Here is a 24,452-nt window from a genome sequence, read left to right as displayed (position 1 = left end):
ATTTGAAAGAGAAATGCAGATCTGCTCTCTCTTTGCTTATCAGTGGCAGGACAACAACAGATTCAAAGTAATCCTGGATGGACCAGAGAGTAGAATGTGTAATATGAGGGTGTAGAGCGTCGCCAGGACATTGGATGAGTGGGCTAATAGATTGATTACTTGGGCCTGAAAGGGGCAAATGGGGTGGATGAGCGGTTGGCCAATCTGACTGTCAGATCATTTCTAAGATTGTGAACAATCTTTACAAAATGGCAAGTATGTGATCAATATATGAAGACTAATAAGAGATTTTAGTTGTTTATTAATTGTGTTTTTATGAGTGCAAAATGATATGTCAATACAATGGATTCCTGTATGGAATTCACCACGAACTGTAGTTGTAATTGTAGTTGCGCTGTACAGTTTTATATATTTCTGGATTCTTCTGCTCTTTAGGATAGCTTCACCTCTTTGATATCAGTCCCCAAAAGACCACACACTACAGTGGCCAAGTATTGAGTTTGAGATTCTACACATATCACCCAAGCGGAGAAACTTCAATAAAGCAGCAGTACCTCCTGCCTGAAAAGGCAGAGACATCAGATTATTGACAGCTTTTTTTGAAGTCCAACTAATTTGTCCCAGAGAGGCTGTGTCCAGGGTGCAATTGTCCGTGAGGGGAGAGGCACCATTTGCCTTTTGAGCTTGGATGTGGTCTGAGGACTCTGCACTTTGAAGGACAGAGTAGTGAGAGCATCTAGGGTTGTGGTGTCCTAGTTCATTAGCAGTAGATGTCTTGGTTGATAGATTGATGCATCAGTGGCTCAAGAATGGGATTGTGGCTGTGGTTTGGGTGTTTTTAAATGCATATCTGGTGTCCTCAGAAAAAGATTAATTTGTTCCCGGGGATTCGCTTTAGCTGGAACCTCGCATTCTAGGATGGATCTAGGAGGTTGGAGGATTGGTATTTAGTATGCTGATGGAACTAAGGAGGTTGAGGCAGGTGCTGGTTACTGATCTGATGAGGACAGTCAGTGCCATAACTCTCTTCAGTGTTGCACACAAACCATTTGTTTTTACAATGGCTTGTTATACTGTGAATGATGTGGTGAGAGTGGTACTGTGGTTAGTCAGCCACGTACGGTTAGGAAACAGGTGCACCCATTTGAGTGTAATGTAGCAGTAAAAAAATCTAGGGGGCATATTTACTAGAAAATGTTGAAGCGCAAATTTGGCATTGCCGCGCTGCAACATTTTCAAAACACAGGGATGCACCGTATTTACTACAATACGACACACCCCTGTCTTTTCCCTAGTGCTGGCACTAAATTTAGCTGCCTAGAGCCAACACAGACACCCTTGCACCAGGATGCCTGTGTTGTAGGGAATGATTGTTTATGTGCAGGAAAGTGCCCCTTCCTGCACATAAACAATCCATAATGGCTATTTGTTACTTCTATTTGTTCGGCATTCTGCAGCACACATAGTAGTAGAAAATCGTCAATATTTAATGATTATTTATGTGCAGGATGGCACACCTTCCTCCACATAACCTAGACAATCATTAATAGCTTTTAGTTCTGTCTATGTTTGCAGAAAAGCAAAAACGAGGAGAAATAAAAGTATTTCTCCTCGTGCACCAAGCTTACGCCTGCTCTTGCATGGCATTAGTTATTCGTGCTGACTCAGATTTGCACATCCTTGTAAATCTGGGGAAGCATCAGAAAACAATGGGTGTTTCTGTAGAAAGCCCACAGCAACACCCATGACACTCCCCTTTGCCACAGAGGACTGCGGCGGAAAGGGGCATACTAACAAGCCACGCTAAGTTGTATGTATCATTGAAATTCGCATTCGCAAAGGCCGAAAATCGCAGAATTTCGGCCTTTGCGAATGCGAATTCTCAATATGGTATGTATTATGCAAATGTGGGTCACAATAAGGAATCGCACAATTAGCAATTGCGATTGCATTTAAGGAATCGTAAAAATTGCGATTCCTTAAATGCAATGTATGAAGCAAAAAAATATTGCTAATTGACCCTAAGGATTCGCAAATTACCACCAACTTCAAGTTGGTGGTAAGTTGCGAATTCCTTTGAAAAAGCATTTTTTTTTTAAACAAAAGGTGCCATGTGACGCTCATACATGCCCTTAGGGCATGTATGTGCGCCATATGCGCACACATGTCATTTTCAGGGGTGCAGCTGGGTGTCCTTTGGACACCCCTGCACCCTTGAAAATATTCCCAATTTGCGATTAGCTAATTGCTAATCGCACATTTCCCCTTCATTCCTATGGGCCTCCTGGCCCATAGAAATTAATGGGAAATTATTCCTTAATTGCGATTAGCAATTTGCTAATCTCAATTAAGGAATTGTAAGAAATCTCTAAAAAGAAGCTGATTTCTACATACATACATTTTGCGATTTCTAAATAGCGATTCCTTAAAAATCGCTATTTAGAAATCGCAAATGGTGATGTTGATACATATGGCCCAAAGTTCCACAATGTGAATATAGAAAGCGCTCCCGTGGCAATAGTGGCTTGTAAATATGCCCTAGGAGTCTGTTGCAACTTTTTAGTTTTCAGAGTTTGATGACATGAGTAGCATTGATGTATGCTCAGTCCTGCATGTTAACCTGCGGCTCAGTGATCATTCATCAGAGCTGTGCCTATGATATTATTCATGTTTACTTACATGTACCCCCTCTTCTTTCAATACCTGCAGTGCCAACAACATGCCTAAACAGGTGGAGGTGCGGATGAACGAGAGTCACCTGAGCACAGAAGAGGTTCGTCGGATAAATCCTCTGCGGACATGCATGAAAATCTGGAAGTCACTAACGGGCAACCTGCTCTTGACGCTCACTGTGTTCGGTAAGGAGGCCTGTCATGTTTTTAAGAGCACTTACAAGGGTGCAGCACCATAATCAGCCACAATTTAGTGACGAATACATTTAAAAATGCCACTGATTCCACTACCAGCCAACAGATGTACAAAAAGTGCTAATTTACCATCTTTAGGTCGAGCATTCGAGACCTCTTGTATATACTTTAGTATATACTTTTATGTGTATGTACTTTTTGGGCTCTGTAGATCAGCCCTAGGACTTGTCTGCTTCCACTTAGGGAGTTTTTTTCTGTTCTGCTGCCTCTATTTAACTGTCTTGATAGAAAACGACCAGCAGAAGTTAGTAAAGTACCAGAATTGCGTTCTGCTGAGGGACTTTATTATTTTTTTTTTCTTTTTCTGGCAACTGCCTCTATTAGCATTTTCTAGTCTCCAGTCCATAGACATTGTCCTCCACGAGCACCCATAGGCAATATTTTTTTCAAATCTTGTATTTTCAGAGATATGACCAATGAAGGCCCTTATTATATATTAAAAATACAAAGCTTTGAACTATACCATTCCCCGCTGAAAGGCAATATTTCTCTCCATGTGTCACACAGTTTGGTGCTTACTTTCCCTCCATGTTAAAGAACAGTAGATGTTTCAGCACCCAGGCTAATGTGCTGCATAGCTAAATACATAGAAGGTCTTGAAGGCGAGACCGATTGCATTGCAAATGCTTGATAAGTGTTATTTTCTTTTGAGAAAAGTAGGCATTGGCAGCATGTGTTTGTCTACTAGTATGGCAATGTAAGTGCGCCTATGTGTGTTTTAGTTTAGTTTTTCTTTTATTTGCAGAGAAGACAGACCTGGGAGAGCATATTGTTACCTCCCATCATGTACAGTTGGGGGGTGGGGGTCAGGACAGTTACAAGCTGTTATTATTCTCTACTACCTGCTGTCTGGGTGGTTGAAGCTTGTTTAAGTTCTCTGATAACATTAGGAGGGAGGGTAGCTGCCATTCTATCTTCTAATGTCACCACAAGGATCTGTTGTGCCATCTTGTTGGCCATGAACTGATCTGGGGTTTTTAGAAGATTCAGATATCAGGGGCGCACTGCCTCAATTTCTACGTTACGGTGTGTGGTATGGATGATTGTTGTGTAGTGCGTGAAGAGCAGGCGGAAAAACACCCTTAACCGTCTGAAAAAGTCAAAGACTCAACAACATTACAAAGCTGTGCTCTCGCAACTACATTAAGGTGTCACAGAAAAAAAGTACAATGACCAATGTGATTCAATGAATAGAAGCAGATTCTTTCGTGTGTTTCTTGTCACAGCAAGATGATGGTTTATTTGTATCCAGACTTGAGGAATATCACAGTTAGCCGACACGTGTTTCGTCGTGTATAGTTGAGTCAACACGACTCTTCAGGGCTTAAGACTCAACTCCAAACGTATGGGTTGAGACTAGTCTGGACCTCGTAGTTGTGTTCTGTGTAGGTAGATAAGAGAGAGACACTATGTCATTAAGAATCAAAATTGTGACTGAGTAGGAATGGTGTATCCAGTGGAGTCACGTGCAAGATACACTTTTTGCTGCTAAATTCCGCCCTATTGGGTAGGTCAGCGTCTTCGAATATTAGCGCTCTGAATGCGGGTGCGTATCAGGCAGTAACCGGGTGGGGATCCATCTGTATAAGTGCTGCAGAAAACGGGTTTGTTTTCTCTTTGGCGGTGAGCCGTGGTGCGGTATCCCTCCTCTGTTGGTTCCCGGTCGTCGTCTCTCTTGTTGGCCATACCCAGCCTTCAATTAGTACAAGGAGGCTGGTTCAGTGTATGATGTACACTTATGTAAGTGGCCACCCTGCACTAATCCAGACAACCCTAATGGTGCACTTAGTGGTCTTAGACAACCTTAGAAGGCTCTCTGAGTTGTAGCTGTGGAGAGCACCCTTCAGGATTAGTACAGAAGGAGTGTAAAGCAGCTTGTTTTACCAGTACTCAATCTTATGGCATAGGTAAGTGTAGTTATAAAAAGTATGTATTTATTATAAACACTCACTAGCACATTGCAATATCTCCTATCTTGAGATATAAACACAATTCCCACAATACTTTGTCACTAGAATACATGAATAGCACAGAATACACAGTAGTACCCAGGGGGAGATCAAACCATATACTAAACCAGTGGAATACGTACCATGATTTCAGTCAAGGATGTACCCAGGTGATGTAGACTAGTCGGAGACTCAAGGAACCACACAAGGTGAGTATCTAGGACCCCACAAAGGCTGTGTGTAGAGTAAGAACATACTCAATGGAAGTCTAGTGGACCCTGAAGAAACCTCGTGGAAAGTGGAACGTTAGAGAGCCACACCACCCGTTGATACCCCAGGTACTAGGATACCTACACCAGGGTGGCAGAGTGCATAGGTGCAAAGAGACTTCAGAAACAGCTGTACACCACAATGGAGGATTTCAGGAAGATACCACTGGCGAAGATGAGGAAAGTGTTCAGTGGAACCCAAAGGTGGATTAGAGAGGAGAAGTCCCTGAAAGCAAATGCAGGAAAGTGACTTCTTCGCTCCAAGGAAGTGTCCTTTGGGAGATTTGGATGTACACAGGCCTTGTAAAGAACCTGTATGAAGCACAGGCCCAGATGTTGCTGTAGACTTGCAGTACAACAAGACCAGGAGCAGCAAGAGTCTTCCCAGTTACAGACTCGGTTCCCAGGGTTATCCAGGGTGCCCAGATGGTCGAAGTTGAAGTGGTGTTGAATCTGATTCTTGTCCCATGATGAATCTCGCGACACAACCAGAGGTAAGCCCTTAACGTACCCCAAAGAAAGGGTTGGAATGATTCAGGGGTACCTCCCAGAGGAGGGGCTGGACAGTGGAGAGGATACTCCCATGTCCTTTGTCCATTTTTGCACCAGAGCGGGAGCCAATGGCTCCCTGAACTAGTTTGGACTGGAGTTTGCAAGGAGGGCACGTCCCTCAAGCAGTCTCAGTGATACTGGCAACTGCCCCTACCCAGTCCCAATACACTAAATCCTGCCTGGGAGGTGGTCACCCCTTCCTGCGACAGGATACCTATCGACCTACCTTTCTCTGCGTGTTCTTGGAGGGCAGCAGTAGGAGGATAGAATTGCTTCTCTGGTCAACAGCCATAGTTTGCTGTCAGGATCTACTAGACGGATATCGGTAGCACTGAGGGCCTACCGGGGGAGCTTTACAGTGAATGGAATCTACCTATCACACTGTTTACGGTGTGGGAGGTATGATTCCAACTTGTTTGATGACAAACATGACAGGTTTTGTTACATACAGTGTAGAGATGGTCATTGTGTAAGGACGCAGGGCCATCCTATGTATTGTATTGGCTGATGTGCTTACAACCCGAGAGAATGGACTCCGAAGGTTGTAGGGATGTCCTGTAAATGTGGAAGCAGATAGCTGTTATACAATCCTTGGGCAATGGAACCTTAAACTGTGACTATCAATCATAACATTACATCATCCCAAATAGGTCAACAGCTCCTCATCAAGGTAGAGGACAAATGGACTTTTGTTTCCAGTTCCACAATGTAAAATTATTCAATTTGTCTTTGTATTTTCCCTTAATTTGTAATTGTTGCTCCAAATACAGCTTGTGAGATGTGGAGAAAATTGTAGCTTTATTACAGAGTCACAGTAACAAGTTCAAACAGTGTTTTAGTCCAATCTGACATCCCAAGTCATGTGATAAATTTAGTGCATTCATTTGAATAATCTTTATGCAAGTTCCTCAAAGATTTCCACTGAGAAATCTTTGTGGGAGGGGGTCAAAGAGGTGGAGGTCGTAAGTCTGTGGTGGGTATCAATGAACAAGGGAAAGCATGGGGTTTTGCAATATGCGGAAAAACTGAAAACTGCATTGGAGTGTGTGAAATTTGGAATGAGCAGGTAAATTCAGACTAGCAAAATGCCTAGTATAGTGATGGTTCGTCTCCATGGAAAATGCCCTGCTTCCTAATTTCTTGCAACATAGAATGAGGGATGAAATTGAAGTTAGCCAGGCCATAAGAAATGTGTTGACTTTTAACAACTGTGGAGCCAGTTAATAGCTGCACAAAACCTGCGAACAAAAGTACAGGATGTCCTAAAGTTTGATCTTAGAACTTTTTAGGCAAATCCATCAGTGGTGGAAAGTGTAACGATGAACACAAAAGTTTAATTTCTATTTCAAACTCACTGCAGATCGTTAACTCAAATGTGGCTGCTGATTCTCTTTTCTTACATTAGTCATGTTGCAGTTTGAGAATTGGCTCTTTGGTTAAAATATGTGTGTTTTTAGGAAACGTTTTGTAGAAGTCATTTCAGAGAAACGTGAGAGTGTTGCCACCCCAGGGGCAATTGTGTATACCTAAGAGAAAATATCCAGGAAAGCAAGTCATTCTGACTCATTCAGACTCATGGTTTGTGACATGGCTCACTGATCATGAATTGGACCTTCACTGGATGAAACTTGTTTTCCCAGTAGAAATGTGCTCCTGTCAATGACAAGAGTAAGTTTGCTTCCAGGGCCCTGTACCTAATGGGAATATCGGGAAATAGGTTTATCCATAAGGAGAAACAAAATAAAGCGTAAGTATCTAAATACACAAATATGTCATATTTATGCATGCAGAATGTTCCACCAGGAGAACATTTTGCTTCAGTAAAATGTGTGAGTACAGTGGTATAGATTTCTTGGAACATTTATGTGAATCCCCCAAAAATTCGAAATCTAATCCAACCCTTTCCGAATATTACAAAATACACTCAGGGATTGCTGTAGGGCGGTGCGACAGGTGCCACCACACAGGGTGCTGCTTAAATAGGGGAGCCTGTTTGCTAGCACCCGCTGCCACTTACCTGGCCCCTAGCAATTTTCAGGCAACAATTAATATGTCAAGAAATCTCGGGTGATAAATGTTCTTCTATGCGAGATCGGAGTTTTGTCTAGTTGAAGTTTTAACTTGTGAAAGTATTGATTCATGGTAAGGTAGCATAGAGGGTTAATATGCCTGCTGCATAGAACATGTACCATGCAGATCACAAAGTGTAAACAGGCCAGTTGTCAGAGACTTCCTTTTGTTAGTTGCGGTTTACAGTGAGCTATCGACTGTCAAATGCGTGCAGGCTTCAAGGTATAGATTAGAGCGTATGGATATTTTCCCCAGACTTTCATTATTCTAATGTTGCAAAAAGAGTACATTTGGTTACAAATCAGTACTTGTTATTAAAGTGACATTATTGAATTCAGAGTTTGTGCTTTTTCAGACCAAGTACTCTTCAACTATACTGCCTACTTGTATGGATAATATGTGAATTCACCCCTTGTTGCCCTCTGTCTAATGTAACATTTCCTATACACTGATTTACACACCTATGATTTATAGTCTCTGTGTAATGTGTGTGTTATGTAAAGTGCTCTGACACCCTTCACTTTTGTGAGTGATGCTATAAAATGTATTTTATGCATCTGAGAGAGAGTGCTTATGGAGACTGTTAAAGAATGGTGGGGAGGGAATCCGTGGTGTAGGTGGTCATTGGGGAGCGCCAAAAACATTGTCACACTGGCATCACCAGGGATAAAGTCGGCCTTCAATACACTACACCATTAGGCCCAAAGAAAGGTTCATGAAAAGGGAAAATACAATTAAAAGGATTATTTACATGCTTCTGACTGCAGTAGCAAAGGAGTTCCAGCCAGGCAGCAACACAGCTAAGAAGGACACAGGTGGTGGAAGGAATATACCAACCTCCATTCCAGAAATGGATTATGATGGCCAGATGGACTGCTGCCTCAGCAGCGCTGGAGAGAATTCCCTGTGCTGCACTCGAGAAACAAAAGAAAAAAAGAGCAAACTGTGTGATCTGAAACAGTGCACCAAAAAAGAAGAGTTCCCAGGTTCAAGCCCAGAGCAAGTAAGAAGGCTGGGTGAAACCCACTCACATGATTTTCATACAGTAGGTCGATGACTAGCCCATAATGACACACATGACCTAATGTTCCTAGTAGTGTCTTCTTGTGGTGACTCCAAGATAGTGGTCGATCAAGGATGCTTTTTGGAAATTAACCCTCAGTCTCCCGGGGCCTAGTAAGCAAGACCCCAGGAGAGGCTTACCTTCTTTAACTGCATTTCCGTATCTGACGTTCGGGGACCCCTCTTGTTGGTCCTAAGGCCACATTACGATGTCTGTAGACAGTGAAAGAAGACTCTGACTTACTTCTTTATATACTCTGAATTGAAATGCTTTATTTAAAAATACTGTATTGTATTGATAATTACTGCAAAGGCCATGCCTCTAATGAATACATATGAACCTGTTTATTGTCCCTATTGGTGTTAATGGTGGTATCAGGACCTAAGCCTGTTTTAATAATGTGGTGACACTGACAAAGCTAGTAGAACTGCCTTGTATATAATCGCACCCACTTATATTATGAAGGTGCATGTGGTATAGCTAGTTGATGTTTAGGACCCCTAAGAGTGTAATGTAATATGTGAATATCTTCTTGAGATATTATATATATATATATCTACACACACACACACACACACACACGCACATATATATATATATATATTTATTTATATATAGCGCTGAGAGGAGTATTGTTAAGAAGAATCTCTACGAGCACACTGATCGAGTTTACAAGGCATTTTAATCAAGTAGCATAAAAAGACGCGTTTCAACTACGTCCATGGTCTTGGTCACATGACCTCTTCCTGGGTCAACCCCTATTTAAATGCACCCAACACATATGTGGACACCACATGTCATTTGATAAACATGGGAAAATATTTAAAACAACATTTTCACAATATTGCATATTCATTTACCGGTTGCTTGTATTTGCAGCAACAATCAATCATTCCAACCAGAAGTATCCATTTCAATATTGTCCTGTGGTAGTAATATTGCTTTCAGATGGGTTGGTATGGTAGTTGCCGAGTAGTGATGCAAAGGTGTGATCAGGTGACCCTGTGTGCCATCCCGCCCAAAAGAAAAGGGTGAGGAGCCCACAGTCATGAGTGATGGGCGGACAGTGATCTAAGAGCGCTGGGTATAGTACCCTACAGGGACTGCGTCGCTTTGACTACCACTGTAGCGGTGCTGCAGAGACGTGTGGTAGCCAATGACTGTCCTGGAGATACAGAGGAAGGGCTGAAATTCTGATATTGTACCAAAAGAGTATGTAAACTATATGAGATACAGTTACCATGTGGAATTAGCAGACGTCACTACCCATCCTCGTGTAAGTAACTCCGTGCTGTCAAGTGATAAAGACTACTGTAGACAGTGTGGGGGTAACTACTGTGACTAGGAGTAATGGGGATTTCCTGGGACGTTCACGCACTCCGGTGCATATAACTCCAACGAAGGTGAATCATCCGTTTTATTTCTCAGCCACATGTGCCTGTAAAAACAAGTTTGTACACAACAATTAGTAGCAGCAAGGTCACCAATTTTCCAATCAATAGTAATCACTTAATGAACATTTTTTAGTGTACTAACATAGGCAAGGCCATAATATGTTATTGAATGCATCCTGTAACAAAAGCGCTCTATATACATATTAAAAAACAAAAAGGAACAAAGATGGGAAAAGGATGGGGCGTGAGGGATCTGTCATGTTGTGCATGTTTATTAGGTACACTGTTCTACAGATGTAAGTACATCTCCTCATCCAAATTAAGCCCATCTGGGAACTTTGTGCCAGCATGCAGGATGAAGCAGGATTCTAACTAATGTAGGGCCGCCTGTTGGTTGCGCCTTCTTGGGTTGACGCTCACAGAGTCCCTACCAAAGTATCTGGCTGGTGTCCAGTCTCCCTTGTATCTGTCAGTAAAGTGCCTAGCTGTGCTATAGCTATGGTCTTTGTTGGTGATAGCCCTCCAATGCCTAAGATCTGCTTTTTGACCGGAAATTTAGTGGAGCCGATATACCATAGGCCGCAAGGGCACACAATAGTGTATGCCCCATATTCACTACTGCAGGTAATTGTTTTAGAGTTTGTTAGAACCGGGTATTTCTGGTAGGCTAAGGCTGATGCCAAAGCCAGGCAGAAACCACCATTCTAGTCAGGGCAAGGAAGTCACACGCCAAGATAACCCCTGCTCACCCTCTAGGTAGCTTGGCACGAGCAGTCTAGGCTAAACTCGGAGGCGATGTGTAAAGCATTTGCGTCAGCGCACAACGGCAACAACATACTAGGTACACCACAAAAGAGACTCCACACAAGGTTATATTAAAATAACTTTTGTATTGTCAAAAACATATCAGATAGAAATCACACATGTACATTGTGCCAACGGGCACGGCAATATTCACAAGGGATTATTTACACAGGACAGGGCCACATGGGCCACTGTCATAATCAGCACTTTTAGAAATAGAAATAGCACTTATAGAACTTAGAATAAAAGTGTATAAAATCACTGTAACACAAAGTAACAGTTATAGATCACATCCAGTAACTACTGGGAACAGGTAAGTACCACCTACGCAACCCTAAACCCTTAGGAGACTGTCACGCAGGGGACCAGGACCTCACTAGGACCACCTGTACTAAAGAGAACAACCACCTAAGTATTACACAACATTTAGGGGTCTAAGAAAGAACACATTACCCATGATGTATGAAACACATTCAGAGGAGTAGTAAAGGAAAACCACCTAAGTATCACACAGCGTTTAGAGGTCTAAGGAAGAACACATTACCCATGATGCATAAATATACATTCAGAGGAGTGGTAAAGAAAAACACATAATGCATAAACCTACGCATTCAGCGGTGTTAAGAATAAAGCACATGATGCCATAAAATTACATTCAGAGGTACCAGAATAATACAGTAGCGCAATAGTCACATGATGTCTAAAAACATTCTGTTAGACGGGGACCTGGAGGGTCGGCCGAGCACAAGGGGAGAGGCCTCCGGTGAGGGCCGTCTCCAGCGATCGTACAGACAAGTAACTTCCCCCCCCCCCCCACAGATGGACACCACACGAAGATCAGAGTAACACCTTTTATAGGCAGTTCTTGAAGTAAGGTAGTACGATACAAGGAGATCAGGACACGATGATCCTCTCAATTCTAGTCTCTAGTAGGGAAAGGGGGTAGCGGGACAGTCTTGGTACCTACTGGTACTGAGGTGAAACGGCGGTAGCTCACAATCCTCGAGCTCGGTGTTCGGACGGGTCGGACCGCGGCAGCGCCAGCAGGTCCCGAAGAGGTCGTAGATGGCAACGGGCCGCGGCAGCGCCAGCAGGTCCCAACGAGGATGACGGTTACAACGGGCCGCGGCAGCGCCAGCAGGTCCCACGAGGATGAAGGTTGCAGAAGGCCGCGGCAGCGCCAGCAGGCAGGACGATAGTTCACAAGGCAGGGCTGCGGCAGCGCCAGCAGTCCGTCAAGGATGAGTTCTTCTCGGTGTCTCTCGACTCCAGGATACAACTGCCTTCCTGCTCTGGGGCTGCCTCAGTTATAGGTCTGGCGCCCTTTGATGTCCGGACCCTCGCACTGGGAGGTCGGGAGGTCCGGGATGAGGGAGTCCAGACACCCAGCAGGGGGGTGGAGCCAGCACCCGGGGAGGCTGGGGGCGATCGGCACCTGGCGGGGGAGAGCCATCGACACTTCTTTCTCCCATTAGCCTGCCAAGTGGTCCGTTCACCTCCTGGGTGGATGGTGGTGCCGGGATGGCGGGGCCTGGCCAGGCCCAGGGTTGGGGTCGAGCTGAGGCCACGCGGCCGCGTGGTGCAGTGTCCAAGATGGTGGCTGGGCCGGGCAATGGGGCTGACGGGGGCCCGGGCCCGTGACACAGAGACATCCGGGAGCAGGCGTCCCGGAGGGGACGGGTTGCGGGTTGCTTATGCGGGTAGCCCCCGGAGAGCCGGTGTCTGGGCCCTGTCATGCGGGGAGGGAGCGAGCCCTTCGTGGGGCCTGTCCAACATGCGTCCCCCCCAGCTGAAGGCGGGGAGAGTCACCCATCCTCTTGGGGACTCTCCTCGTCGAGGCGGAAAAAGCGGGACAGGCCATCCGCGCTGGCGTGGTCTTGGCCATGGCGATGCTCCACAGTGAAGTCCATCCCCTGCAGGGAGATGGACCATCGCAATAGTTTGGGGTTCTCCCCCCGCATTTGCATTAGCCATTGCAGGGGCCGATGATCTGTTTGTACCCGGAAGTGGGTTCCGAAGAGGTAAGGCCGGAGCTTCTTGAGGGCCCATACTACTGCGAAGGCCTCTCGCTCAATGGTGCTCCAGCGCTGTTCTCGGGGCAGTAGGCGTCTGCTGATGAAGGCCACTGGTTGGTCGACTCCCTCGGGGTTCAGTTGGGAGAGGACGGCCCCGATGCCATGGTCTGATGCATCAGTCTGGACGATGAACTCACGGCTGTAGTCGGGGGCCTGGAGCACAGGAGCGGTGCACATGGCGGCCTTCAGCCTCTCGAAGGCCGCTTGACAGTCGGGAGTCCAGTTGACTGTTCTTGGGTTGGTCTTGGATGTGAGTTCCGTGAGGGGCCCCACAATGCTGCCATAGTCTTTTACGAACCGCCGATAGTACCCGGTGAGCCCCAGGAAGGCTCGGACCTCGGTTTGGGTTACGGGGGGGCCGCCAGGACTGGATGGCAGCGATCTTGAGCTGGAGGGGGGCCACCAGACCGCTCCCCACTTGGTGTCCGAGGTAGGTCACGGACCCCTGGCCGATTTGGCACTTGCTGGCCTTGATGGTGAGGCCGGCCCGTTGGAGGGCCTGCAGGACCCCTCGGAGGTGGCGGAGGTGGTCTGACCAGTGGCGGCTATACACCGCGATGTTGTCCAGGTATGCGGCGCTGAACTCTTCGAGGCCCGCCAATACCTGGTTCACCAGTCGTTGAAACGTGGCTGGAGCGTTTTTCATGCCGAATGGCATCACTCTGAAATGGTAGTGTCCATCCGGGGTGGAGAAAGCGGATCGTTCTTGTGCCCTGGGGGTGAGGCCGATCTGCCAGTAGCCCGCCGTCAGGTCGAAGATGCTTAGGTAGCGGGCCGCCCCCATGCGGTCAACTAGTTCGTCGGCTCGGGGGATGGGGTGAGCGTCGGTTCGGGTGACAGCGTTCAGACCCCGATAGTCGACGCAGAACCGGAGCTCGGGTGTGGTGCCCGGGGCCGCAGCTTTGGGGACCAGTACAACCGGGCTGGCCCAGGGGCTGTCCGAGGGTTCGAAGACTCCGAGTGCGAGCATCTTGGAGACTTCTTCTTGGATGCAGGTGCGTACCCGATCTGGTACTCGGTACGGCCGGTGTCGGATAGGAGGACTGTCGCCAGTGTCCACGTCGTGCAGGCACCAGGGGGTGACCCCGGGTGTGAGGGAGAATAGGTTTGCAAATGGCAGCAGGAGGGCCCGACAGTCTTGGCGCTGCTCCGGGGTCAGAGCCTCGGAGAGTTGGACCCCGTCCACCGAACCATCTTTTTCCCCGGTCCCCAGTAGGTCAGGGAGGGGCTCGGAGTCCTCTTCCGCCCCACTGTCTGTAGCCATCAGCAGGCTGAGCTCCGAGCGCACGAAGTGGGGTTTGAGTCTGTTGGCGTGGAGGACCCGGAGGTGGTTCCGGGGGGATTCCATGTCGATGAGGTAGGTGACGGGGCTCTTACGCTCGATCACCTTGAAGGGCCCCGTCCACTTGTCCTGTAAGGCACAAGGTTCGATGGGGGACATCACCCATACCTGCTGGCCAGGCTCGAATTCGATGGAGGAGGCATGTTGATCGTACCACTTCTTCATGTCCTCCTGACTGGCTTCAAGATTGGCTTTGGCGATCTCTCTGAATCGCCGGGTCTGATTACGGAGGGTGAGGAGGTACTTGTAGACGTCTGGAGGGGTCTTCAGGGGGGCCATTTCCCACTCTTCTTTAACTAGGCTGAGAGGCCCGCGAACAGGGTGTCCGTACAGGAGTTCGAAGGGGCTGAAGCCGAGGGACTTCTGGGGTACTTCTCGGTAGGCGAAGAGGAGGCACGGTAGTAGCACGTCCCACTGGCGGCGTAGGGGTTCTTCCAGCCCCATGATCATCCCCTTGAGAGTGCGGTTGAATCGCTCGACCAGTCCGTTTCCTTGCGGGTGATAGGGGGTTGTGAATCGGTAGGTGACTCCGCACTGTTGCCATAAGGATTTCATATATTTTGAAATAAAGTTCGTGCCCCTGTCGCTGACGACTTCCCTGGGGAAGCCCACCCGAGAGAAGATTCCCATTAAGGCTCGACCTACCACTGGTGCGGTTACAGTTCGAAGGGGAACCGCCTCAGGATAGCGGGTGGCGTGGTCCACCAGGACCAGGATGAATCGATGCCCTTGTGCTGTTCGGGGGTCCAGGGGCCCCACAATGTCTATTCCCACCGTTTCGAACGGGGTGGTCACAACGGGGAATGGTTGCAGGGGTGCCTTGAGTTTGCGGCCGCTCTTCCCGCTGGCCTGGCAGGTCGGGCAGGACCGGCAGTGGTTGGAGACGTCATTTCTCATTTTCGGCCAGTAAAAGTGAGTCACCAGGCGGTTGTATGTTTTGTCTTGCCCCAAGTGTCCAGCCAGGGGGACATCATGGGCCAAGTTCAAAAGGAAGTCTCTGAAGCAGAGGGGCACCACCAGCACTCGACTGGCCCCCAGCTCCGCTATTCTTTGTTCGCTGTACAGTAAGTCATTGTCCCAATAGATCCAGTGGGCTCCTGCGGTGTCTCCTGCGCTCTGGGCGAGCGCTTGCTGTCGCAGTCCCTCGAGGGAGGAACATGTCTTTTGCTCTTGCCGGAATTGCTCTTGGGTGGGCCCCCCTGCCTGACGCCACTGAGCCAGGTCGGGAAGGTCTTGGGGCTGAGCGGCCTCTTCTTGGGTTTGTTCCGGGGGGTCGGTAGGGATGGAGTTTCCCTCTGGAGCGATCGGGGGAGGCGGTGCTGGCCATTCGGGTTCTTCAGATCCAGGGATGGTGTCGGCGGCCATGGACCGGGTTGTTACACACGCCCAGCCCGGGAGGCCCAACATCCCCAGGTGCTCTCTTCTTTCAACGGCTGCCCACGGGGAACTCTCGAGATCGTTCCCCAGTAGGCAGTCCACGGGGGCATCGTCGCGGACAGTCACTTTTAGCATACCGGACACTCCTCCCCATTCGAAGGGGACGCAGGCCATCCGACACAGGCTCTCCGAATTGTCGGCCGATCGGACGGGGCAAAGAACGTTTGGCAGGATTTGTTCTGGGGTCACCAGGTGACAACGGACGGCCGTCACACTGGCCCCTGTGTCACGCAGGGCTTCGGCCTTACGCCCATTTATGTTCACCCACTGACTGTATTTCCTGGTGTTGGCTGGCAGGGGAGCCCGCGGGATCAGGTCTCTTTCCCCTAGGCAGGCCAGGGTCATGGCGGCGGGTTCCCACTCGGGCTGCTCCTGCTCGTACTCGTCAGGCTCTTCGGAGACTTGCTCTTCCCCTAGGGCGGCGGCAGCCATCTGGCGGGGCCCGGGGGTCTGGTTCTTTGGGCAGGTCGGGTCACTGGCATAGTGGCCGACTCGTTGGCATCGGTGACACGTAACGTTGGCTCGGAACCCCGGGCGCATCGGGGGGTTGCCCCGGCCGGCCGGGGGCGGGGTGTTGTTTGCGGGAGCGGCCGGGACGGCGTCTCTGCCCCGGCCCTGTCCTCCTCCTCCTCCTCGGGGACGATGATGACCTTGGTTGGTTCTGTTCTGCTCGTTTGGCCCACTCCGGGTCACTCGGGTGCTCTCCCATCGGTCAGCCTCGGCGGCGAGCTGCCGTGGGTCAGTCAATTTGCTGTCGAGGAGGTGCTGCCTGAGCTCGACGAAGCAGTTGTTGGAGAGGTGCTCCCACACAATGAGGTTGAAGAGCTGCTCGTAGGTTGTTACATTGCTACCCTTGATCCATCCCTCGAAGGCTCGGCTGAAATAGTTCACATATTCTATCCAGGTTGTACCCGGGATCCGGGTGCAGTTGCGGAACCTCTGGCGGTACATCTCGGGCGTCAGCCCATATCGACTGAGGAGGGCGGCCTTCATGTGGTCATAGGACGTCATTTGATGGTCCGGAAGCTGCAGCAGGGCATCCCGGCCTTCATTGACGAATCTCCCCCATAGACCGGCTCCCCAGTCACTTCGAGCGATCCGGTGGGCAGTCATGGCGATCTCGTAGGCCTTGAACCACTGCTGTATGTCGTCGTTCCGATAATATTCACGGACCACATCTTTGGGGATGTGGACCTTCTGTTCGGTAGTCCCTGGGGGGCACGGTTGCTCGGGCACCCCTAGGTCTTTGTTCTGTTTGCGCATTTCTATCTCCGCCAGCTTGCACTCGTGTTCGTATGCCAGTCTTTTTTCTTCGAGTTCTCTCTGTCTCTGCTTTTCCTCTCGCTCTTCTTGGAGCCGTAAGTGTTCTAAGTTCATCTTTTGTTCTGCCAGTTTCAATTCTCCGTCTAATTTGAGCCGTGCCAACTCTAACTCGTGTAGTCTATTTTTCTCTCGTTCTCGGATCTCTTCCCGGGAGAGATCCGTTCTCCTTTCTTCCGTCAGAGTGGTGTTTGTCTCCGGGGCTTCGGGGTCCCGGGGTCCGGCGATATTTGTCTCTGCCCAGGATTCTAGGGCGTGTTTGAAGTCCTCTTTCGTGCTCAGACCGGTGGTGGCAATGCCTAGTTCTATGCAAAATTGTTTTAGCTCTCGGTGGTTGTACTCTTCCAGTTTTTCCATCTGGAATTTCTCTGCAGATCCGCTCTCTCTGGTCGTCATTGTGGATTAGTCGTAGGGTGAGTTACTCTCTGTACGGTTACGCGTTGGTTCGGATCGCGCCGCTGGCCACCAATGTTAGACGGGGACCTGGAGGGTCGGCCGAGCACAAGGGGAGAGGCCTCCGGTGAGGGCCGTCTCCAGCGATCGTACAGACAAGTAACTCCCCCCCCCCACAGATGGACACCACACGTAGATCAGAGTAACACCTTTTATAGGCAGTTCTTGAAGTAAGGTAGTACGATACAAGGAGATCAGGACACGATGATCCTCTCAATTCTAGTCTCTAGTAGGGAAAGGGGGTAGCGGGACAGTCTTGGTACCTACTGGTACTGAGGTGAAACGGCGGTAGCTCACAATCCTCGAGCTCGGTGTTCGGACGGGTCGGACCGCGGCAGCGCCAGCAGGTCCCGAAGAGGTCGTAGATGGCAACGGGCCGCGGCAGCGCCAGCAGGTCCCAACGAGGATGACGGTTACAACGGGCCGCGGCAGCGCCAGCAGGTCCCACGAGGATGAAGGTTGCAGAAGGCCGCGGCAGCGCCAGCAGGCAGGACGATAGTTCACAAGGCAGGGCTGCGGCAGCGCCAGCAGTCCGTCAAGGATGAGTTCTTCTCGGTGTCTCTTGACTCCAGGATACAACTGCCTTCCTGCTCTGGGGCTGCCTCAGTTATAGGTCTGGCGCCCTTTGATGTCCGGACCCTCGCACTGGGAGGTCGGGAGGTCCGGGATGAGGGAGTCCAGACACCCAGCAGGGGGTGGAGCCAGCACCCGGGGAGGCTGGGGGCGATCGGCACCTGGCGGGGGAGAGCCATCGACACTTCTTTCTCCCATTAGCCTGCCAAGTGGTCCGTTCACCTCCTGGGTGGATGGTGGTGCCGGGATGGCGGGGCCTGGCCAGACCCAGTGTTGGGGTCGAGCTGAGGCCACGCGGCCGCGTGGTGCAGTGTCCAAGATGGCGGCTGGGCCGGGCAATGGGGCTGACGGGGGCCCGGGCCCGTGACACAGAGACATCCGGGAGCAGGCGTCCCGGAGGGGACGGGTTGCGGGTTGCTTCTGCGGGTAGCCCCCGGAGAGCCGGTGTCTGGGCCCTGTCATGCGGGGAGGGAGCGAGCACTTCGTGGGGCCTGTCCAACACATTCAGAGGTGCAGGAATAAGACATGATGCAAAAAATCACATTCAAAGGTGCAAGAACCATACAATTGCGCAAAACCTACATAAGCCACCACCTGTGGCAGTCCCTAGGCCAACTGGCCTTGTTGGGGCTAGAACGCCCTGAGTCTCAATGTCAGGGGCCTAAACGATGCAGTGGCCCACTGCTTGCTGGGCCCCTGGGAACACTCACAAGGGCCTAAACGTTGCAGCTGGCACTAAGTGCTGCGCAGCTGGGAAGGCCTGGCACCACTGTGCCCTCGCTGTCCCACACAGGGACTCTCTCCTGAAATTGCGCCTAAACGGTGCAGCTGCCCACTAATTGCTGGGCAGCTGGAGATTCAAAACTGCGCCGGGGCCCTCACTGGCCCTAGAACGAACTGCGCAAAAGGTTGGAGCCACACAGGCTCTGAAACAGCTGGGGGGCGTTGGAGCCATCTGGCTCTAGAAATACACCTGCCCCCAAGTCCTCCGTGGAACTTTCAAGCACCTGGCCAGAGCAGAGCCACACAGGCTCCGAACAAACATGCCCCCTGAGCCTAGCAGTGGGGTCGTTGGAGCCAAACAGGCTCTTAAACAAAATATGGCCCCTCTGAGCTTCTCTGGGCTCACGCACGTTGGGGCGACCCGCTGCCAACCGGGGCCGCCCTGCTCCAATTATGCCCCAACCGGGGCCGCCCTGACTCTGTGCCCCGAAGCGGCACCAACCTCCAGCAATGGGGGCCCTCAAGAGCCCCTCGCGGGCTCTGTAATCCCGGTGGGGCGACCCACTGCCATTCGGGGCCGCCCTTACTCGGTGCCTCGACCGGCACCGCACGGAGCTTCCTCCCCCGCAGCCCTTCACTCACCGGTTCTGCTGCGGGGAAGGCTCCATCGTCGCGCCGCTCTCTGCGGCGTCCTCCCGGCTGCCGGCACCTCTCCCTCGGCTCCTAGCGAGTCCGGTCTCCCTCTCCACACGGGAGACCGGCGACGAGGCAGCCAGGACTTCCCCTTCTCTCGGGGCTCCCTCTCGGCCCCGGGAGCCCCGCAACGGCCGCCATCTTCTCCTCACATGCGGCGCGCAGCCTTCCTCCGCTTCCCGGGGCCGCCTCGACCAGCCAATCCCGTCGCGGCCCCGATGACGAGTCTCCTCTCCTCCTCTAATCACGGCCCGACAGGGGCCATGACGCTGCGCTGCACGGGCCTATCCCGTCGCGGCGTTGGTGAGGGGGCTCGGCTCTCTCAGCCAATGAGAGCGCGGCGCCTTCGGTTCTGCAGGCGCTTCCAAGCCCTGCCGGCGGCGGTGACTGGGAGGCAAATGCCGGGGGGCACCGGCCAAAGCCCACCAAGCGCCCCCCAGCGCTAGGACACAATAAAGCGCTCCTAAGCGCTATGGCCAAGGATAAAGCGCTCCTACGCGCTAGGGGGAAATCAAGCGCTCCAAAGCGCTAGCAAACAGGCAGAGTGCTCAGGGGGAAGTTCAGCGCCTCCGAGGCGCTAGAAACACAGTTCCAGCGCTCTCCACAGAAAAATGCAGCTTCTCCATGCTGCAGCCGCCCCAGAGCTTCCCAGGGGTAAAGCCAAGTCCCCCATCAGCCCAAAATAAATATCATCGATGTACCTTAACCACGCAACCTACCACCGAACCAGCGCCCCCCCACCACCACCCTACGGACCTGGACCATTGGCGTTAGGCTTGGTTAGTCAGAGTCAGTTACCACCAGTACCCATCTGAAAAAGTTGTGGGCAGAGGATGATTTTGCAACAAGGCCTCTTTCTGCTCCTCTGTTGGTTCTTTCTGCACATGTCTTGCTTCTTCCTCCACTTTTCTTCGTCTTTGTGGACTTCTGTTGCTTCTTTCTGCATTTCTTTTGCTTCTTTCTGTGCCTTTTTTCTTCTTTAGTCACATGTCCTACCTCTGTAGGCATAGTTAGAAACTAGCATTTAAAAACCTTTGAAATTCACTTTAAAAACCACAATTTTCAGGCACGTTATAGTTAGAAATTAGCATTTAAAAACACTAGAAATTCACTGAAAAAACATAGGTTTTAGGGAAAGTTATAGTTAGTTGGAAATTCCACTCGTACAAAACCATAGAAATACCCCCGTTATAGTTGGTGCAGCTAACTATAACTCACACCCCTGCAATGCACTGCTGATAACGTCACATATTACATCACTCATGACATGGTCAGTTACATCACTGATGACATCTCAAATGACATCACTGATGACATCATCCATGTGATAAATTGATGCATCTTCTCACACCCTAATATAACCTTTGATACACCCACTCTAAATTACAGACTGCCATTCTCAAAACCATAGACACTCCAACACCAATAACTACATACCCACTCACTGATTCTTAGGTTTACACACACATCCAATCACTCACCCATACAGTCACTCATACTTATGGTCACTCAGTACAGGACTATCATATGCACTCATATTCCTATATAGACACTCACACACCACCACTCATCCACAGAAGTACTTACACACCTAGTCAGTCATGAAAATATTTATTCACACTGCCATTTCTCACCTATACACACACCAGCTCTATTACTCATACATATACTAGCATATTCCTACGCTCTTATACAATCACTGATACAAGCACACACTCATCCATACCGCCACTCTCATAATCACACACTCTCACTTATAGCCAGTTATATACTCCAACACACATACATACTGCCTTTCACATATGTATTTACTTACACATGTACCACTGAGATATACAGTCACTCACTAACACACCCATACACACACTCACCCACCCATACAGTCCATCACAGATGAACTCTTAAAACCATGCACCCAGTAAATCACACACTCACACATCTATGCACAGAGTCACACACTCCCCACCCACACAAACACTCAGGCACCCATACAGATACTCAGACAACCAATCAATAACCCATATAGACACTCATGTAGTTATTCGCAAATCCATGCAACCGCTTACACACCAACAGACAGACGGATACAGACATTCACACAGTTTACTCACTAACCCATCCATTCAGTAAGATACGTTTAATCACTCACTTATAGAGTCAGTCACACACCTCCTAAATCATCCATTCAGACACTTATAGAGTCAGTCACACACCTCCTAAATCATCCATTCAGACACTTATACACCCACTTATTCTTCAATAAGCCTTTCCCTATATAAATTAAACATTTAAAATTTACAGAAACACACAGCCACTGGATGATGTCATCAGTGATGTCATTTGAGATGTCATCAGTGATGTCACTGACTATGTCATTAGAAAATAAGCTGCTGTGACGTCATCAGCAGTGCATTGCAGGAACTAACTATAACTGGGGAATTTCTATGGTTTTGTATGAGTGAAATTACCAACTAACTATAACTTTCCCAAAACCTATGGTTCTTTAGGTGATTTCTAAGGTGATTTTAAATGCTAATTTCTAACTATAACGTGCCTGAAACCTATGGTTTTTTCAGTGAATATATATGTATATAAATGTATACAGCACCTGAGAGATATGTATGTATCATGAATGTATCATGAATAATTGGTGATATGAGATCATACACAGTCATTATGGACTTAGTCCGACAGGATTTCTGGCACTTGCCAACACTGTGTATAATTACCAACTTTATTTTTACTTATTTTCTAATTATGTTGATCAGCATGCTGTGCTCATGACTGTGTTCTTCGGCACCAGCAGGACATGTCGTATTGTTACATGTCCATGATTCTAATTCCACAGATTTTTTTAACATAACTTTATTGCGCGTCTATTTCAACACTCACGCCCAATGCGTATATGCACACAGGGGCGTGGTGATTGGATGGCTAGGTACCACGTGAGTAGTGTGTGATGGCGGTGGTATTCCCCGCTGATATGACAATTTCTTGGCATACAACATATTGCAGTTAATAACTTCAGTAACGTTATGTACATATGTTTATCAATATGATTTGTGTATTTTCAACACAGCGGTTTTTGAATTTACGATCGTATATGAAGATTTGCATTGTGACGATTAACATGCAGCACTATTTTCAACCTTTTAATTCAATAAGCAGAATGCACTTATTGGTTCATGAGAAGTTCTATACAACTTTTAGACACTGTTGAAATGTACTTTCGAGTTCTATGTTTATGTTGTTTCACTTGTTACTATACATAAGATGGTGATTGGTCGATAGCTAATTCACGTGATCAAGCCATTGTGCTTGGCGAAACGCGTTGTGGATTAAAGAACACTTACACCATTTAGAGTGCTGGCTTTTTTACTTTGCTGAGAGCGCGCTTATTTTTGGACAAATCCTGTGTGAGATATATATATATATATATATATATATATATATATATATATATATATATGTAAATATATATGTAAATATATATATTTTTATATATACATATATGTAAATTAATTTGTAGTATTTAGTAGTGCATGTAATAAATCTGCTCAGTGTTAATGATATGAACAATCAATAAAGTATTGTTACAAAAGAAAGAAAAAGCACTGACTGGACAATAATTTATTGTGTGCTATTGTTGCATGCAAGCCAATTGAGACTGCTAAGCAATACCACCTCCCCTGATTAGGCCTTGGACTGCTCTGCTTCACTACCCTCAGAGAGTCAAGCACTACAATATGGTTCTTGCTTCCCAGTAACGACATTTGCAGGCTTATTACTTGTGCAGGACTCCAATCCTTTGCAACTAATAACCCAATTTCTTACAGAGTAATGTTATGTTTTTCACTGCATGCTTATAAAAGGCCTCTATCATTACAAATCATCTGACGTCAGCTATTAGCAATGAATTTACAACTGTTTCGCAATTCTTTCAGGTGTTATCATGGGTGCAGTGAGTGGGGGTCTGCTGCGAATGGCATCGCCGATTCATCCTGATATCGTCATGGTGATCGCTTTCCCAGGAGACATACTTATGAGGATGCTAAAAATGCTGATCCTTCCCCTGGTCATCTCCAGTTTGATCACAGGTGAGATTAATATACATGGCCTGTTTTTATAGCAAGTGTTTTTGAGCCTAATGTAATCAATTAAAGAAAGTGAGGTAATGGGAAATAAAGGGAGTAACTGAGCAAAAAGGTAAGTTGCCTAGAATCATGTAAAGTGGCCAAAGGCAAGGAGAAGATCAGAGCTGGCTGCTCCTTGTTTCACAGTCATTAAACCATTTTCTCGCAGGTACATTTGTGGCCCCTATTGTGGAAGGAAACAACATCAGCTCTGTACTCCCTAAGTAACTCAATAATATACCCCAAGAGGTTCCAAAATCAACCTTCTACAATGTCCTGATCCTACAAAGCAAGGGTCACATGAGACCTAACCTGAAAGTACTTCACTGGCTCTCAGTAGAGGCAAGACACTAATTCAAGGTTATATGAACTGTATGAAAAGTGTGGCAGACTATGGGACCAGTGCACCTTGCTATGACCTACACGGGTCCTAGCACTCAATAACTTCACAAGAATCGGGGACTACAGAGTGCATGCACTAAATTTGTGGAGTACCCTGAGTCCAAGTATGATGTCTGAACATTAGAGTCTGTGCTACAGGAAGACTTTGCTTTTCTTGCTGGGGTATGTGACAAAGGATATTAAATTGAGGCCTACCCTTTGCTGACTGGTCTCTTACTTCCCCCTGCCCCAATTGTACTTTTACAGATAAAACCTCAGCACTCTGATGAACTG

At 48.5% G+C, this 24,452-nt stretch overlaps 1 protein-coding gene across 2 annotated transcripts in view; it reads left to right on the top strand.

Moving 5' to 3' along the window:
• Positions 1 to 2,716: 2,716 nt before the first annotated feature.
• The window catches only part of SLC1A2 (solute carrier family 1 member 2), a 140,213-nt gene continuing 118,477 nt past the window's right edge, over positions 2,717 to 24,452 (top strand). For both annotated transcript variants that reach the window (XM_078684677.1, XM_078684676.1), the window contains exons 1-2: positions 2,717 to 2,858; positions 23,589 to 23,741. In XM_078684677.1, the coding sequence (XP_078540803.1) occupies positions 2,720 to 2,858; positions 23,589 to 23,741 (292 nt within the window). In that variant the 5' untranslated portion in view covers positions 2,717 to 2,719. The remainder of the gene's footprint in view (positions 2,859 to 23,588; positions 23,742 to 24,452) is intronic.

Source organism: Lissotriton helveticus, chromosome 3_2 (genome assembly GCF_964261635.1).
Source record: "Lissotriton helveticus chromosome 3_2, aLisHel1.1, whole genome shotgun sequence".
Taxonomy (NCBI): domain Eukaryota; kingdom Metazoa; phylum Chordata; class Amphibia; order Caudata; family Salamandridae; genus Lissotriton; species Lissotriton helveticus.
The sequence above is the reverse complement of the archived record's forward strand: the minus strand, read 5'-3'. Positions and strand labels throughout refer to the sequence as shown.